The sequence below is a fragment of the Leucoraja erinacea genome, chromosome 8 (genome assembly GCF_028641065.1).
Source record: "Leucoraja erinacea ecotype New England chromosome 8, Leri_hhj_1, whole genome shotgun sequence".
NCBI lineage: Eukaryota > Metazoa > Chordata > Chondrichthyes > Rajiformes > Rajidae > Leucoraja > Leucoraja erinaceus.
In genome coordinates this window covers 63,700,186-63,719,779 of record NC_073384.1, presented here as the reverse complement: position 1 = coordinate 63,719,779, position 19,594 = coordinate 63,700,186, and the positions used below count along the sequence as shown (strand labels likewise).

Sequence of the window (19,594 nt, the reverse complement as noted above, 5' to 3'; positions counted from 1 at the left end):
AACTAATCCAAACTTTTTTTCTTGGTCTGGTTGTAAAACCTGACATGATTGCCATATCATTCCTCATCTATATTCACCTATTACTTGCCAGGCTTTATCCTGGCCCCACCTCTCCCTCTCGCTTTCTTCTCTCCCTACCACAATCTGTCTGAAGAAAAGTTCATTCCCTCCACAGATGCTGCCTGAGTTACTCCAGCTCTTTATTCCAGCCATATAATTCCAATGGTTTGCGCGGTCTTTCTAGTTGCACAAAAACGGAACGCGATAGCACTACGATTTTCACCAGCTTACTCACCGTTCTGCGCGGCGGGTGCACCAAGTTTCGTTACGATCGGTGGGCGAATGTACAAGTTAACAAAGTTTAAAAATGGTAAAAACCGCGCATGCGAGATCGATCACCTCTCCTGCCAGTCAGTGCCGCGTAGATTGGTCTTTTCTCCTGTCACTCCGCGAGACGGTCTGCCCTTTCCTGCGCCATTGTGTCTTTACTGGAGCTGAGGAAGGCTCTGGATGGCCGGCGGAAGTCTCCAAACAGACACAATTTTCGGAGGGTCCGGATGCAGCCCAACACAACCCAACCCAGCGCAGAGTCAGAGAAGTCGCCAAATGGAAAACGGACACTCTGATCCTGGCGGAGAATGTCCAGCGCCCGCTGTGAGTCCTCATCGCACTGTCAGCTCCAGCCCCTTCCCCTATGGGGGCCCCCTCGCTGGCTCCTGCCCCCCTCCCCCATGATACCCCCCTCTTCCCCACAACCTCCCTCTGCCATCTGGCCCCCACCTGAAGCCATCCCGTCCCCAGCTGCTGGATGCTCCCCCCGCCCCCACCTGAAGGCATCCCCGTCCCCGCTGTAGGATGCTCTCCACCAGTCCCCGCATGAAGCCGGTGGGGAGCGGCAGCGGTAGGCCACGGCAGCGGTCAGCCACGATGGCAGTGGCTGGCCACGGCTGGGGTAGGCCAGGGCAGCACTCCCCCTCCCCCCACTGGCCCCCGACAGGCCTCGTCTGAAGCCGTCCCCCTCCCTTGACTGTAGGACGCTCCCTGCCAGCCCCCGCCTGAAGCCGTCCCCATCCCCCGGCTACTGAACACTCCCGCCTGAAGCCGTCCTCCCCCAGCTGCAGGCCACTCCCCGGCTACAGGATGATCTCGCCGCCCCCCTCCCCCGGCTACAGGATGCTCCCGCCTGAAGCTGTCCCCAGCTGTAGGACGCTTCCTCCCCCCACTTGAAGCCATCCCATCCCCAGCTCCCGTGTGACAATGGGATCCAACGGGTCCCACTTAGTCTAGTATACTATACAGATTTAGCACAGAAAGCATACTGTCGGGTTGCATCACAGCTTGGTTTGGGAATAACTGCCCAAGCACGCAAGAAATTGCAGAGTTTTGTATGTAGCCAAGTGCATCATGTAGACCAGACTTCCCTCCAACTATACTTCACGCTGCCTCTGAAAAGCAGCCAACATATTCAAAGATTTTTGTTTAAGAAGGAACTGCAGATGCTGGAAAATCGAAGGTAGACAAAAGTGCTGGGAGAAACTCAGCTCGTGCAGCAGCATCTATGGAGCGAAGGAAATAGGCAACGTTTCGGGCCAAAACCCTTCTTCAGACTGATGTAGGGTGGGGGAGAAGAAAGGAAAAAGGAAGAGGAGGAGCCCAAGGGCTGAGGGAAAGCTGAGAAGGGGAGGAGACAGCAAGGGCTATCGGAAATTGGAGAATTCAATGTTTATGCCGCTAGGGTGCAGACTGCCCAAGCGGAATATGAGGTGCTGCTCCTCCAATTTTTGGTGGTGACCACTCTGGCCATGGAGGAGGCCCAGGACAGAGAGTCGGATTCGGAATGGGAGGGGTAGTTGAAGTGCTGAGCCACCTGGAGATTAGGTTGGTTAATGCGGAACGAGCGGAGGTGTTCGGCGAAACGATCGCCAATCCTACGCTTGGTTTCACCGATGTAGATAATCAAAGATTTATTGCATCCTGGTCATTCCTTCTGCCTGCTCCTGTCTGGTGGAAGATACAGAAGTTTGAAAGCATGTCCCACCAGACTTGAACATCATCTTCCCCTCTATTATCAGTCTTCTGAATGGTCCCTGCATAAACTAGGGTACCGTTCAATTCATGAAGAAACAAAGAACTGCAGATTCTGGTTTATAGACAAAAGGAAACAAAGTCCTGGAATAAGTCAGGAAGCCAGGCTGCAACTTTGGAGAACATGGTAAGGTGATGTTTTGATCAATGTCACTTTAGTAACATCCAAGAAGCTTAACACTTTCCAGAGCAAAGCAGCCTGCTTGACACTATATAATCATTATATAATTCTTTATTCACTATAATAGTGTGCACAATCTAAAAAATGCAGTTAAACACTTATGCTCTTTGAGCTGTACATCCTCTTATCCATGATTTCTCCAATAAAGCAGAATGTGAGGGCAGAAGGTGCATGGTAAAAGACCTACCTGCGGGCATCCTTCTTGTTCATACTGTATTTCTCAGAAATTGCTGTTCCTTCATGGTTGCTAGGTCTAACTCCTGGAATGTATTGTTAACCTTGCGGTTTAAGTAGATTTTTTATTATGGTCATCTTGAGGTCTTTTAGGATGAGAAATGGATGCTGACAAAGACTATGCATCCTATCAAAATCAATAAAAATAAAAACCTGAGTGACAACTGAGATTAGTCAATGTAATGATGGGTAGACATAATCCTTAAATTATGCATGATGAATTTAGGAGGTTTGGAAATTAGTTTGGGGGCCCAGGCGACATGGCTTACTTTTCCAGCTGGTTTTGGGGAAATAGTGATTCCACTTTAAATCATGGAACCTTTTGCAAATATTTGCTGAATGGATGGTGAATAAATGAACTGCAGAAAAACAAAGTGCTGGAAAACAGACAACCTGTGATCAACTTAATAGAGAAATAATTCAGATAATTATGGAGAGGGATGTGAAGTAAGGGAGTAACATCAATTTTATAACGGGGAGACGGTTAGAAGACTCTCTGGGTCACAGAAGGGTTGTGTTTCTAAAAATATATATATCTATCACAGTTTTTCTCAAACATAAACTATTTCCCATTCATTTCCATGTTATAAGTGGAGATATTTCTAAGGGATGTTTTTTCTCTAATATTGGCAATGACAAACTGATCCGCTAGTTAACTGTGCCCATCATTAGACTCCGACGACGACACTTTGTTGATTTTTATTTTCAGGCTCATTACTGTGGGGAAAATAAATTTGGATATGACACCATTGCATCGATTGGATTGACAATGCGGCCAAGTCCGTCATTTGAGTGCTCTGTCCAGTCCTGGAGGACATGACCAGACATCTCTTTTTTCTCTGACCTGCACTGTACTGTACTGTACTAGGAAAGCGGTTGGAAGTGAGGATATCAGAGAAAGAGATGGGATCTGATGATCGGGCCAATGGGAGAAATGTGGTGTAGGAGATGCTCAGGGAGGTAATGGGTTAAAGCATGTGACTTAGTGGAAGTGGAGTGAAAGCCAAGGGATTACTTCAAGTGGTGGCCATGGCTACTCTGGCTTCCCACAATGCAGCGCAACAGGAAAAATGCCTCTGGTGAAGAGCACTCTACTCTGAGAGGTCTGTTCACCTGCCCTTTTATTGGTCGGGATGTGGCAAAGGAGGGACTTGGCTGTGTATGCCAACCCAATGGTTCCAGTGACATCATAACCAAATCCCACATATCAAAGCTCCACAGAAACTAAGTGACCCAAAAAAAATGGTGATAATTTGTTTCTTTCACAATTTGTTTCACCCTCACAAATTTTATAAGAACAATTGTTTTTTCTGTATCCCTAATTTGCAGGTAGTGATATATGAATTCCATAGGACACATTTTTATCACACACACCAGTAACTCAAAGGGGTCATTCATATGCGTTGTAATGAAAGCAAGTAGTGGAAATACTCAGGGCAGGCAGGAACTCTGGAGAGCAATAGTTGAAACTTCTGGCGATTACCTTTTACCAGAATCCACTATACGTTATCGTGAAATACATATTGTAAAGCAGAGTGAGAAGTAGCCTGGGAAAAGTCGTGACAGTAATTTGTTTTGGTTTGAAAGGAACATTCAGGCTAATGAACAGTAGAACAATGTAAAGTAAACATTGGGAGGAATGATTTAAAGAGCAGAACTCAGAGGAGATATATCAGCCAGAGATTGTTTGCGAAGACAAACAAGAAACTTGTAATTTAGGCATTGTAGATCTTAGTTGTGGGGAAGAAATCGGCATTCAGGTTAGAGATATGAGTAAGAACAAAATACACAGGGATATTTCAGTTAATCAGTTATCAATATGGTGATATTGTGCTCATTGTGGACTTCAGAAGGTCTAGGGGCGGCACGCACACCCGCATCCATATTAACGGATTGGAGGTGGAACGTGTCTCCAGCTTCAGGTTTCTGGGGGTCAACATCTCCGATGACCTCTCTTGGACCCACAATACCTTAACACTGGTCAAGAAGGCTCACCAGTGTCTCTTCTTCCTGAGGAGACTGAAGAAGGTCCATCTGTCTCCTCAGATTCTGGTGAACTTCTACAGCTGCACAATCGAGAGCATCCTTACCAACTGTATCACAGCATGGTATTGCAACTGCTCGGACTCCGACCGGAAAACATTGTAGTGGGTGGTGAAAACTGCCCAACGCATCACCGGTTCCTCATTCCCCTCCATTGAGTCTGTCCAAAGCAAGCGATGTCTGCAGAGGGTGCGCAGCATCGTCAAGGACTGCCCTCACCCCAGCAACAGTCTGTTTACCCTCCTCCCATCCGGGAGGCGCTACAGGTCTCTCCGTTGCCGGACCAGCAGGTCCAGGAACAGCTTCTTCCCTGCAGCTGTTACATTACTTAACTCTACACCTTGGTGATTGCCAGTCACCCCCCCCCCCCGGACACTCCTTCCCCCAGAAAAAATTGTACTACTACTATACTGTATGTACGTATATATATTTATTGTTCATTATTCTATGTTCGCTCTTCTGGGGAGAAGCTAACTGCATTTCGTTGTCTCTGTACTGTACACTGCACAATGACAATAAAGATTGAATCTGAAATCTGAATATGATTAGGGAAAAAAGACTAAATATTAAGGAATTGAATTTCTGGGCTAATATGTGCAGAAGCAAACTTATGTGAGTTTATGGTATGCTGTTGATGGTGTAAAGTTGGTATTGGTTGTTAAGTGTAGATGCACACCAAATACACCAAAATAAATTAAGTTTTATCCCCCCGATGTAAACTTTTAAAGCTGTAAAAAGAGGAACAGGCCATTTGACCTATTGTCCCTGCTTGCCTTTCAACCTCTGTTGTTCCTGCACTAACTCCAGATTTTTGCCTTAATATTTAAAAAGATAAGGATCTAATTTAAAAATGCTCAGCCACTGAATCATTACCCCCTTTTTTTGTCACATAATTGATAAAATTCACTGCACACAGGAAAGTTCTTATCCTCTTATGACCGAATCCTTATTTTTGAGTCTGACTTGGCTCTTTATGTATCCCAGCAAGGTAACACCGTCCCTTCAAGCCCCGTAAGAATATTGTACCTAACAATGAGCTGATCTCCTAGTCATCTATCAGCACTGCCTCTTTTCCTTCTGTCAGATGACAGAGCCAATGCCCCATGAATAAATCGGATGAACCGTTGCATCTCTTCTGCTATTGGAATTATCTTTGCTTAAAGAGATGACTCTTGTGATATTTCATATGTAGTTTCTTTCACCACGACCCTATGTTATTGGAGCAAGGCAGCTCTGTTAGTTTATAGTTCCACTGTATAGTTTGCCTTCTTAATTGCATGCTAACTTAAGTGATTCATGTAGAGGTACACATGGCCCTCTGACACTCTGAAGAAGGGTTTCGGCCCGAAACGTTGCCTAACTCCTTCACTCCATAGATGCTGCTACACCCATTGAGTTTCTCCAGCATTTTTTGTGTACCTAACCACTTTCAGTTTGACACTTTTTAAAAAATGGTTTGCCCTTCTATTATTTCTGTCAAATTGAATAATCTGATTTTTTAATCATTATACAGTGCCCTCCATAATATTTGGGGCAAAGACCCATCATTTATTTATTTGCCTCTGTACTCCACAATTTGAGATTTGTAATAGAAAAAATTCACATGTGGTTTCTATTCTCTGCCTCGTAGGGCGGTAGAGGCCGGTTATCTGGATACTTTCAAGAGCAAGCTAGATAGGGCTGTTGAAGATAGTGTAGTCGGGATATGGGGAGAAGGCAGGTACAGGGTACTGATCATGATCACATGGAATGGTTCGATGGGCCGAATGGCCTACTCCTGCACCTATTGTCTATTGTTAAAGTGCACATTGTTAGATTATGTATAAACACTGCTGTAATTTCTACATGGTGAAACCAAAATATATAAAAATGGCCTTTATTAAAATCTGCCAATGTGCACTTTAACTCACAATTCTTCTCTTCTGCAAAAATATACAGAAGCTCTAAACAATGGCAGAACATTTGAGGACATACAAAAAATAAATGTAAAGGTTTTGAAAGGGTTGGGCATTTTAGTAATGAGAAACTGATCTAATAGCGATCTTAAAAAATTATGAAATTATGACGAGATACCAATATATTAATCAGACAAGGGCATTTATTTTTACTTGGTGGTGAGAAGATGAAACAGGGCCACCCTGGGTAAACTAACTCTCAGTCTAGAAACTTCAAACATGTCTGGATATAAACATTTGTAAAAGTCAATGGTGGCAACTGGTGTGGCGCTTAAATACCAGTTGGGCTGCTTGACCTTTTTTTATTTTTGAAAATATGTTCTTGTGGGAAACTTATTCTTGTTCAAATATGGACTTCATTGGAATTGGGATTTGAAATGCTTCAGATTTGATGCGTTTCTTTTGGAATTAATGAATATATTTTCAGAGAAGCTGGGAATTATTTTCACACTTAAAATCTGTATGAGGGAATATTGACTATCTCAGTTTTAATGCTGTAAAGACTTATTATAGACATGGTTAAAGTTAACCCAAGTGGCTGTGCATTTTAAAGATCTCCAATTCCATTTTTATGATTGATAACTGCAGCTGTGGTTTGAACTGCTTTTGTGATAAGATAGTTTGCTGGAGCAGAAACTGAAAGAACACCTTTTATAAACTTTAAAACTTCAGATTTTTTTAGTTGAACTTGTATTTGATTGCCGGTGATTTTTTTGCCGTTTTTCTCATCTTAATCCCACCAATGATTTTTCACAAATGTCTTGGAGTTTTCAATACAGAATTGGTTTGAATTGAATAGCTGTTTTTTTTTTTTAACACACAATTCTGTTTGGTAATTATCATTCATTTTTACTTTGTTTTTAAAGCTGTTTAAGGTGTAACATTTAAGCTTGATAATGGTGCTTAAGTCTAATAAATGTTGAGCCTGCTCCTGAGAAAAACCCTTTGAATGTTTATGTATGTACATTCAGTTGCCCAGTTGAATGGAATTTAGGTGACATTTAAAAGGGAAGATCGAATAACTTTTTCTTGAATGAAGGAGTGAAATAAGGCTGAAGTATAATTACCTCTAATGTCTGAAGGTTTGGTAATTATACTTCATTTATCAACTGCTTGCCAGCTGTTTTAATAAAACTATATTCTTGTAAAAAATATCAGTTCTTTTGCAATTTGTGATGGTGAGGCTGAAATAAATTGTACACTGGTCAAGTCTTTATTTTGTTTTAAAGTCTGAAAATGGCAAATGGAAATTTTGATTTGTAAATAAGATTCTAAATGATTAAGATTAATAGATTAACAGTTTTTTCTTGTTGGATTTCAGCTAGCTTTGAACAGTTGTCATTGGATTAGAGTTGCGCAGTTGGATACTGCATATAAACTGAAGCTGCTATTTGTGCAGTGACACAGCATACAACTACGTATATATGTTAACCTCGAAGTGACCTAGCAGGAAGTAGAACTGGTGTAAGCAGCTGCACAGGAGCTCCGTGCATGTGAGCAGCCTCAAGATGGATGCCAAAATGGGTTTGTCTTTTTAATAAATTTTAGATTGAGTTAACATATTTCTCTGGTTTGAGTTTTGGCAAGATGTTTCGTCCTAGTTTGGTATTAGTGTTTAAAAATGGCTGTCTTAATTGTAGATCATTGCTTTAGACGGAAGGTATGTTGAGATCAGATTGTACGTGCACTAAGGTTGATGTAAATGAAAAGTAGCGCTTAATATTGCAGGGATCAGCAGCATTAGGCATGCTTTATTTGTTAAAAAGGGCAGTGAAGTTTGAGATTGGTTAAAAGAGAGCTGGTAATTGGATGAGATCAGCATGCTGGTTGCAGCTTGTATTGATGCTATTTTTAGGTGGAGCAGATGCCAGCAAATGCATACCAAATATTGCCTGCAGTATTTTGTATGGCGTCGGGTCATGATTTGCATTCTTTTGAACTGATTTTATTTGCAAGTATTATTAAAATTTGTGCTGCATTTGTGTTTACATTATTGACAATGAAATGATAAAAATAAATTATTTAACAATACCATCATAATAGTACAATATAATCAACTCCTGAGTATCTGCACATTTAAAGGATTAAAACAATTTATCCTCATAGCACACCTATTCTAAATCATGGGAGTAATGTTTTTAGCTTTGTTTGGAGGATGATAACAGCAATTCAGTTAATAACTAGCTAAATTGGTGTCCAAAAGCTGCTTTTTTAAAGGTGCTTATCAGCTCGAGATATCTCAAATGCTCACTGCAGATCTTGTATAACCGTTGAAATTATTGAATGTCATTTGGAGCAAGAAACGGAAAACTCTAGTTAAAATATTCTGGAGTTTAGAAATACGGCATGGAAACGTGCCCATCGACCCACTGTGTCCATGCCGCCCATCAATCACAATTCACACTAGTTCCACTCCCTACACACTTGAGGCTATTTAGAGGCTAATTAACCTAGAAACCCACATGTCTTTGGAATATGGAAGGAAACAACTGTCACAGGGAGAATGTATAAACTCCGCACAGTCAACACCCAAAGTCGGGAACGAACCAGGTTCTCCGGCACTGTAAGGCAGCAGTTACGCCGCTGTGCATTTGGAGGAAATAATGAATAAAGATTACAGCTGGACTTTTATTTGAGCAGTAAATGGGGCATTAAACGCACAACAACTATAATCAAGAAAAAGTTATGATATCATGTGATAATTGAAAGTATGTATTCTAATTTTGTGAATCCTGATGGGTTGGAGGGCAAATGCACTGGTGTGCAAGATTGGAAGGTGTAAGGAAAGGTTTTATTGAGCACGAGATTTATAACTGGCTTCTGCTTCTGAGTTCGAAAGGAATTAAATTGAAGGTTTTGTATGACTTCCCTTTATTATCTTAATGGGGCATTTGACTTTGTAAAGCCTTGCAGTTAAATGCTAAGTCTTGTCTTTACAGATTTATACACAACTCATTAAGGATAGACACAAAATGCTGGAGTAACTCAGCTGTACAGGCAGCATCTGGAGAGAAGGAATGGGTGACGTTTTGGGTCGAGACCCTTCTCCAGGCAAATAAGTTTTTCTTCATTCTGAAGAAGGGTCTCGACCTAAAACATCACCCATTCCTTCTCTCCAAAGATGCTGTCTGTCCCACTGAGTTACTCTAGCATGGTGTGACTTTCTTTGGTTTAAACCACATCTGTAGTTCCTTCCTACTAATTAAGGAAAGGACTGGGACTCTACTACCTTTGAATTCTCACCATGGTTTGATATCCTGGCTGCAAGTATATATCACATTTTGGGGGTGTCATTTCAATTGTGTAATTGAAATGAAATGAAATGAAATGAAATGAAATGAAAAAAAATGAAATGAAATGAAATGATTCAATTTATTGTCATTGTCAGTGTACAGTACAGAGACAACGAAATGCATTTTTAGCATCTCCCTTGAAAGGGAGACACAGGGCGTCGCGGTGTGCCCGCGCCTGCCGCCGTAATTACATTCCATTACAGGCAAAGGTGGGTGAAGTGTCTTGCCCAAGGACACAACGACAGTATGCACTCCAAGCGGGATTTGAACCGGCTACCTTCCGGTCGCCAGCCGAACTCTTAGCCCATTGTGCTATCTGTCGCCTCGCTTCGTAGTGGAGCACTAAATGGAGGCACGATAGAATGCGGGTGCTGCTCTACAATTTCAGTCTAGATAAAGTGTCTTGATCTGAAACATTGTCTATCCATTTCCTTCCCCAGATGCTGCCTTTCCTGCTAAGTTCCTCTAGCTCAGTGGTTCCCAACCTTTTTTTGGCCATGCCCCACCTAATCACCTCTAAAATCCTGATGCCCCCCCCTTGCTTTCCCTTGAGAGAAAACGGAGGAAATGGATATTATAAGGGTAACTTAGCAAAAGCTCTTTGAATTGCATTTCTAAATCCAATTCAATAAATAAGGTTCTCCCATGACCTCGCGCGCTTCGTGCGACGTGCATGAAGAGCGATGGCCCGGTGATTATGTAATAACTACACAATAAAGACCTTTTTTACCCAAAAACAATTATTTACTCAAAATAACATCTGAAACATAAACTGTATACGTTTACCTGATGGAAAATCCCCAAAAAAAAAAATCGAAAATTTGGACCCAGACCTCCTCAGTCACGCTCAATTGCCCCCCTTAAAAATCAAATTGAACCCCTGTGGGGCGTACGCCCCACGTTGGGAACCACTGCTCTAGCTGCTCTCCTTAGTTTAAAATAATGACTGGTATGTTAAGCGATTTAATTGCTGTCTAGAGAAAAATCTGATAATCTTGAGCAGTTTAGTCTTTCATGACGATTCTTTACAGTTAGGACTATTGTGTATAATGGCCCTGGTATTCCATATTTTGTGAAAGATTTTATCTTTGCGTTATGTAATTGGTAACCAATATTATAGCAAAATTAGAGAGACATTTATAATGTATTTAAATTAACACACAAGAGAAAAACATTTTTTACCCAGAGTGGTGAATCTCTGGAATTCTCTGGCACAGAATGTAGTTGAGGCCAGTTCATTGGCTATATTTAAGAGGGAGTTGGATGTGGCCCTTGTGGCTAAAGGGATCAGGGGGTATGGAGAGAAAGCAGGTACAGGATACTGAGTTGGATGATCAGTCATGATCATATTGAATGGCGGTGCAGGCTCGAAGGGCCGAATGGCCCACTCCTGCACCTATTTTCTATGTTTCTATGTCTTCGCATTTTGATTAGTTTAAATTAGGAATATATTTTAATCTGCTGTTTCATTATCAGGCAAGGGACTTGTGGGACTGAAACTAGTACAGGGATTCCCCATATTGCAAATTACCTGATTTATGAAATCTGCCTTTACAAAAAAAATCTCAGCTCGTTTTAAAGCATTTCTCAGGCAAAAAAATATAACAATCTCCATGACATCAGGACTCTCGCTTAACTTTTTTTCCCTGTTGCAAGCCAGGGAACCTAGGCAGCTTTTTAGGTTGCCAAATGACAGTTTAGGTGGTCATTGAAGATGGCTTGCGCGACCCGTGCAATAATGTGCTTGAAGTGCGTAGTTACCAGTCGGAATTATGCTCAGTGAAGCATTCACATATTATTTCTGCTTGAAATAAAGCCACAAACAAAACATATTCACCAATCAAGACATGATATATACCATAATGACATGCAGCAAAATTATAATACAATATCTCAACTCTTTTTACACATTGCAATGAATGCAATTTCTATTATTTCTTTCCACTTCCAAACAAAAATGTGGTTGGATTATTTCTTATGTGTCAATGTGTCAACCTGTGTCAATAAATCCTGGACCATGGTAACATATATGCTTAACCATGCACACTACAGATTGATGCAAGCATGTTTTCAGTGAAGGACCGAAAATTATCATGACATGGCCATAGCATGGGTCGTTATTGCTATTGGTACAGAAACACTCTTGCTTCCCACATAATTTATCCACAACAAAATATACAGGTTGCAAGGGAATTTCTAAAGGCATTTTATGATAATAGCTGTTAAAACTGACTATACCCATCTGACAGGTTAAACATTACACTAACTGACAAGAGATGGTCAAAGGACATAACTGCAGCAAATGTTCTTTTGGTAATATGTTTAAAGGTGTCAAAACGCCACATTACCGGACATTCAGATTAGATGTATGTGCTGTGAACAGCAATGAAGATACCCAGTTTGTACGCACCAGATTTAAAAAAAAATTATTGATAAATGCTGTTTCCATCATTCACACTTCAGAATTAACGTTAAAATTTGAACTGAAACATCTCCTGACCAAATTTGTGATGTATGTGACTGACTGTAGAAGTAAAACCTGGATAAACCCAACGTATAGTTATGAATGTTGCTCTTTAAATAACTACAGTACTAATACTCCATATTAAGAGCATTGATTTGCCTTTAAAATGAATTCTGTAATAACGTGTCAACGGTAGCAGTGACAATCGAATACTGTGGGTTTAATGTTTCACGAGTTCACAATTTGATTAATCCATCTTTATGGATTAAAACAAATAATACCATTGGGAATTAAAGCACAATTGATTGCATTCTGTTATCAAACATAGTCAATGTTCGCTCTGAAGAAATGTCCAGCACAATAGGGTCGGGTGGGGGGGGGTGTGAATCAGTGCAGGATGGATAGATAGGGGGGGGGTGGGTGGGAAGGCAATAACTGCGGAATGGATGGGGGGGGGGGTGGGGTTGGAATAGGTAAAATTGTGAGGGGAGAGTGCGGGGGATGTTTGAGGAGTTGAATGGGGGGGGGGGGCATCAGTATGGGGATGGGGGGGGGGGGGGGGCTGTGCAGGATGGATGGGGGGTTCAGTACAGGATGGGATCAGTACAGAATAATGGGGGGGGGATCAGCACAGGAAGGCAATAGGAACGAAGGAAATAGGCAACGGGGTGGATGATTCCCCCCATTCTTCTTGAATGGGGCAGGGGTATGGGGGGGGGTGGGGGGGGGCATTGCAGGATGGGGATTGAGGGTGGGAATTAGTGGAGGGTGTTGGTTGGAATAGGTGAAAATTGTGAGGGGAGAGCGCGGTGGGGATGTTCGAAGAGTTGAATGGGGCTCATTACAGGGGGGGATCACAGGTATGGGGATGGAATGAGGGGGGGGGGGGGGCACGGGATGTCAGTGAGGACTGATGGATGGGGGGTTCAGTACAGGATGAGGGGGGGTGGATCAGTACAGAATAATGGGGGGGATCAGCACAGGATGAATTGGGGTAGACAAAAATGCTGGAGAAATTCAACGGGTGAGGCAGCATCTATGGAACGAAGGAAATAGGCAACGTTTCGGGTCGAGACCCTTCTTCAGACTGATTCCCCCCATTCTTCTTGAATGGGGCAGGGGTATCAGCGCAGGATCTATGGGAGGTTGAGGATGAATGGGGTGTGGGTCAATACAGTGTGGATCGGAGGGTCTGCAGGATGAATGGGGGGATCACTACAGGATGAATGGTTGGATCGCTACAGGATGAATGAATGGGGGGGGGGGTCAGTACGGTGTGGATCGGATGGTCTGTGCAGGATGAATGGGGATCATTACAGGATGAATGGGAAGATCAGAAGAAAGAAAACATTGTATTATTTAAATGTTGTTTTATTACAGGATGAATGGGTCTAGCCATGGGCACTCGCAGGGGCCTCAGCCATGCCTGCCTTTATGTCAGTTGCATCGAACAGTCCTCATTCCAAACGTACATTCGCACCAGGTACACTTTCTCCGCAACATTGACAACTTCATTGGAAATGCTTCCTGTTGATTTCATTACAACTAACTTCACCACTCCCTCCCCAGGTACTTCCCTGAATTGTAACACCTGTCCCTATACCGCCTCCTTCCAGGTGAGATGAAGGTTCATGTGCACCTCCTCTAACCTATTCTACTGCATCCAATGTTCCCAATATGGCCTGTAAATCGGCGAGACCAAGTATAAACTCGGTGACCATTTCACTAAACATTTGTGCCTGGACCACCAAGGCCGACTGGAACTTCCCGGTTGCTAACCATTTTGACTCCTCTTCCCATTCCCAGATTAACCTTTCAGTCATGGACCTTGTCCATTGCCAGCGTGAGGCCATGCGCAAACTGGAGGAACAACTCCTTATATTCTGCTAGGGTGGCTTACAACCCAACAGTATGAACACTGAATCCACCAATTTTAGGTAACTACAAATTCCTTCCTCTCTCCCTTCTTCACCCACGACTCTTCCCCCCCCGCCCCCCCTCCACGCCCATGCACAACCTGGAATTGCACCTATCGCTCCCTCCCCCCCCCCCCCCCCCCCCAACTAGCTTCACAATTTTCAGCTCTTCAAGGATGTCATAACTGATAGCAGATATTTCAGCCTATCAAGTCTACTCCGCCACTCAATCATGGCTGCTCTATCTCTCCATACCAACCCCATTCTCCTGCCTTCTCCCCATAACCCCTGGCAACTGTACTAATCAAGAATCTTATCTGTGCCGTAAAAATAGCCATTGACAGCCTCTACAGCCATCTGTTGCAAAGAATTCCACAGATTCACCACCCGCTGACTAAAGATATTCCTCCTATTAAAGGAACATTGTTTAATTATATGACCTCTAGATCTAGACTCCCACTAGTGGAAACATCCTCTCCACGTCCATTCTAACCAACCCTTTCATTATTCGGTATGTTTCAATGAGGTCCTCCCGCATTCTTCTAAACTGCAGCGAGTACAAGCCCAGTGCTGACAAATGCTCATGATATGTTAACCCACTCATTCATGGGTTCATTCTTGTAAACCTCCTCTGGACCCTCTCCAGGGTCAGCACATCCTTCCTCGGATATGATACCCAAAATTGCTCACAATACTCCAAATGCACCCTGACCAGTGACCGTCTGTCTATCAAAAACCTCCCTCGTCCATATCAACCTATTACCTACCAGGCTTTGTCGCACACACAATTTTGAAGGGCTACAATGTGGTAGTAGGCTCTTTAAAACTTGATTATTATTAACATGGCAGGAGGATGTATTATACTTTTCTCTGCAGAAATTGTACCTGCATCTTAGTCAGAGAGAATTTTAGCATTTAAGATTAAATATGCTGTTGCCTGGTGTAATTGTATCTCAATTAATATCAGCTTGAACATATTTGAATCTTGTTTGGTCAGTATCTTTGGTCGACCACTTGTTATAATTTTACTAATAATACTGAAATACCACTAAATAAGGTTTATGTAGTCTTTTATCTTGACTCTTCTCCCACTACCTCTTTCTATGTCGAGGAGCTTGAGAAATAGCCCCTAGGAGCCGGTTCTACCATTTATAATTTTCATGGCTGATCATCTACTTTCTAAGCCATTTTCTTGCTCTGCTCCATATCATTTGATTCCTCGAATGCCCAGAAATCTATTCATTTTTGTTTTGCATTAACTCAATGGGGTGTTCCAATGTAAAATGATCTCTCTCCAAATTGGTCCCAAATGCTTCAACCACCCCCACCCCCGGCCTTCCCACTGGTACCAGATTGCACCCGCAAAAATGGTGAAAACATCATCCCACAGCCAGCTTACTGACAGCCCTGTAAGAATGTTGAATTGTGCATTGAAGCATCATTTCCCTCTAAACTCCCGAGACCAACAGTAGTTTGCCTAACTTCCTCCTTCCCACTGCATTGTCTCCCTCCTCTGTCATAGAATGGGTCTCGTGAATTATCACTGCACGACATCACTCTTTCCCTCCACCCCCTTGGCAAGGCATGGAGACCAAAACTCTACAAATACCAAAGATGTGACTGCACAATGCCTCCTTATAATTACACCAAGATCTTTTCATTACCATGCTTGGTAATTTCTCCAGTAATAAAAGCTAACGCCCTCCCAATCTGCACGTGTGACTTCAAGAACTTGTGCATGAAGATATCCAGTTCTCTTGGAACATTAACATTTCCTAAACCCTCTTTCAAAAGCATTTCCTGCCCTCAGGCTATGCCTCATCTGCCATGTTCCTGTCTGCCCACGCCTCCTCTTCCCCCCCCCCCCCCCCACTCATTGACAAAACCACTAAAGGGCCTGTCCCACCAGCATACGATTGCATGCGTCTAGCGCAACCAAACATGGTGGCTTGCAGCGTACGGTCTCTTGGGGCCGGTCCCACTTCCAACCGCGGAGCCGTCTGGAGTTGTGCAGGGCTGGTCCCGACATCATACTCACCAATCAGCTGGGCAGGAGGCGGGCCAACTGAATTTGGACGTCGTATGGCGTCGGGCGGTTACGTCATCACACAACGGCACGCCGGTCGGTGACATCATCGCGCAATGTCACGCGCTAGGCGTACACCGTCAAGACACTGCGTACGGCGTTGAGAAGCTGCATCCGCCCGTCGAGGCGCTGCGTATGGCCTCAATGCGGCTGCAGGCCGACAGGCCGTTGCCGCATGGAATTTTTGGACAGTGTCAGTTTTTCGGAGCCCCGCGCGATGTCCATAGGGCGCCGGCGATCGAAGTGGGACCGGCCCCGCGAGGCTGTATGGCTCAAGCGACCACGTTAGGTCGCGCTCGCTGCATGCAGTCGCATGCTGGTGGGACAGGCCCTTAAGACTTTGTCGGAATTGTAAATATGATATTTGCTCAGCCAATTATTTGATTAGCATTGTGGACTGCTGCTTGAGCATAGATCACTGCCATTCTCCACTGCCATAGTCTGCCAACCTGAGAAAGCAGTTTATAGATATTGGTGAGCAAAGAGCGAAACTTGATGAGCCCAGTACAAGTGGTTGCCATAGTAGATGTGGAAATTAGGTTAGTCAGATCGGCTATGATCCCACCAGCTGGCACAGCAATTTAGAGATGTTCATTGGTGAAAAGATCAAAACGTTAGTGGGTGACGCCAGATATGACCGTTGAGCCCTCTGGAGATGTTGTGGGCTTATCAATGAAAGGAGGGTGCCCACCTCTTGACCCCAATGACGTACCTACCCTACCTTCCACCACTCCAATCCCACTGCAAATAGCAAGAGTGCCAACTTATTACAGGGATTGAAACATCAAGTCCTATTAGCTCTACTTAAACACCCATCCACAACAATCTAAAATGCTTTTCAATTTAGGTGTTTATTACATCTGTTTTCATCCTGGTTTCTTGCCTAACTAATAAATTGATGATGAGATGATATTTTGTATCAGTTAGGCTGTGTTAAGTTTGCAAATGTTAAGCTGTGGAAGCATTTATGCATCATGCTAATTCTTTTCTCTCTTATTCTAACAGTTGTGGACTTAATCTATTGGCGTGATATTAAGAAGACTGGACTAGTATTTGGTGCAAGCCTCTTCTTGTTGCTGTCTATGACCATTTTCAGCATTGTCAGTGTAATTGCGTACCTTGGCCTGGCTGTACTTTCAGTTACTATTAGTTTCAGGATTTACAGAGGTATTCTGCAAGCAGTGCAGAAGTCTGATGATGGACACCCTTTCAAGTAAGTAAATTCGTGTAATTAAATGGACTACTTATCCTGCATGTTGTGTTAACAAAACTGAGTATTGTAGATGCACATGCGATATTATTGAAACATTGTGAATGTATCTTCAATGTGCAGTATATACTATTGTATTTGTGTCTAAATATTTGTAAGATGTACATGGCCTGTACTTTGTAATAGCATTTTTTTTTTCATGCCCAGAGGTATTTATACTATAATTAAAACAGGCATTTCATGTTTTCCTTCAGGTATTCATACTTTAATGTAACATTCAATATTTAAATGTATACTGCAAGGAAAACACATGGATAAAATGATCAATTGATACAATTAAATTGAGCATTAAGTCTGTTGAGATGATTTTTAATATTAAAAATTGGAATGGGAATAAAATTACAATTTGTTGAAAATCTGTTTATTTAATTTCTCTTTTCCTTACAACCTCACCCTTTTAAATCAGGGCCTGCTTGGAGAAAGATGTTGCTGTTTCTGATGAATTGGTACACAAGTATAGTGATATTGGACTAGGACATGTTAACCATGTGATTACTGAATTAAGACGGCTGTTTCTTGTTCAAGACTTGGTGGATTCCCTGAAGGCAAGTAAATTATTTTGTAGGTAAAATACTTTACCATGTTATCAAATTGCCCATAATAGTTCAAAAGCAAAATACTGTAGATGTTAAAAGTCTAAAGGTAGAAAACACTGTAACATTGTGTAACTTGGCTTGGCAGTGCTTTCAGTTATTAGTTTCAGTAAGTACAGAGGTGTTCTGCAAGCAGTGCAGGAGTGCATGATGAACACCGTTTCATGTAAGTGTAACTGAAATAAATAATTTTCTAATCGTGCTGAGCAGGTAGCATCTACAAAGAGAAAATCATTCTGGTTATGATACAACCGATTTAAATTTTGATGAGATAATTGATTGGTCTCATCTTAAACACCTTGTGTAAGGAAATTGTTGGTATTTTACTAAAAATTAATTTAACAAAATTGGATATCGTCTTGAAATTAGGGGTGACAAAGCTTGATAACAGTGTTTTTTTAGAGCAACTTAAAGTAGGTGATTTTCCCCCCTGCACAGTATAATAAAAACTGTAATGGTTTGAATTTTTTGTTCTGGGTAGTGTATTTAATGTCCTTTGCCAGAGTCATATACCGGATGTTGTCTTCCCATTGTTCATTGAGTGAGACTTCCTAAAGTTAAAGTTAGGGCACACAGGGTCACCTTTTAAAGGTAACAAGTGGGACCCATTGGGTCCTGTCCCCTCAACGCGCAGTTTGGGGGGGGGGGGGGGGGGGGGGCTGCTGCTGTGTGTCACACACACACACACACACACACACACACACACACACACACACACACACACACACACACACACACACACACACCCCCATGATATTTTATTAATATTATTCATTTGCTCCTTTTGCCCTATCCACTCACGCATTGCCTCCAACTCGCAGGCGCGGCTAGAGAGGGAAGGTGGTAGAGAGAGAGGGCAGAGGCACAGATTGATTATTTCCAGATTCCTGCTGGCACACTAATGGATCAGATCTGTCAATTTAAAGCTTTTAAAATGTACACAAATTGCTGTTGTTAAATTCCTGTAGAGCAAAATTCCTGTAGGGCAAAATGATGACCACAGACTTGGCAATGGTTGATGTGCTTCCAACTTGGGATAGAGATTTGGAGGAAAACCTGTTAGGGGTATGTATTTGTGCATGTGCACACTCCTGTCCTTGTCCTTCAAATAGTAATAATCTACAGATTCGGGAGATGCTCTAGTGGGGTCCTTGGGCATAGCATATTTTGAAGATGGTGCACACCATCATTATGTCTAAGGAATGGTAAGTTGGTGAATGGGATACTATCTCTTGCAGATGGGTTTGAGCTGATCTGGTATTATTGGAATCTGAGGAAGGATACTGATCCAGAACATATCCATTCCCTCTACAGATGCCACAAAACATACTGAGTTCCCTTAGCACTTTTATTTTGCACAGTCTTTCAGCACTTGCAATTTCTTGTATCTCCAAATATCAATTATCAAATGTAGAATTATCCTTGGCTTCTGAAAGGTAGATGATGGAAATATTTCAAGACTTATTCACTAGAA

The 19,594-nt window shown here is 42.6% G+C and overlaps 1 protein-coding gene across 5 annotated transcripts in view; it reads left to right on the top strand.

Moving 5' to 3' along the window:
- rtn4a (reticulon 4a) overlaps positions 1-19,594 on the top strand; it is a 63,115-nt gene that overhangs the window by 25,063 nt on the left and 18,458 nt on the right. For 4 of the 5 annotated variants that reach the window (XM_055639840.1, XM_055639841.1, XM_055639842.1 and 1 more), the window contains 2 exons: positions 17,263-17,470; positions 17,934-18,072. In XM_055639840.1, the coding sequence (XP_055495815.1) occupies positions 17,263-17,470; positions 17,934-18,072 (347 nt within the window). Of the gene's footprint in view, positions 1-7,891; positions 8,023-17,262; positions 17,471-17,933; positions 18,073-19,594 lie in introns of those variants that run through there. The other variant, XM_055639844.1, reaches the window with a different exon arrangement.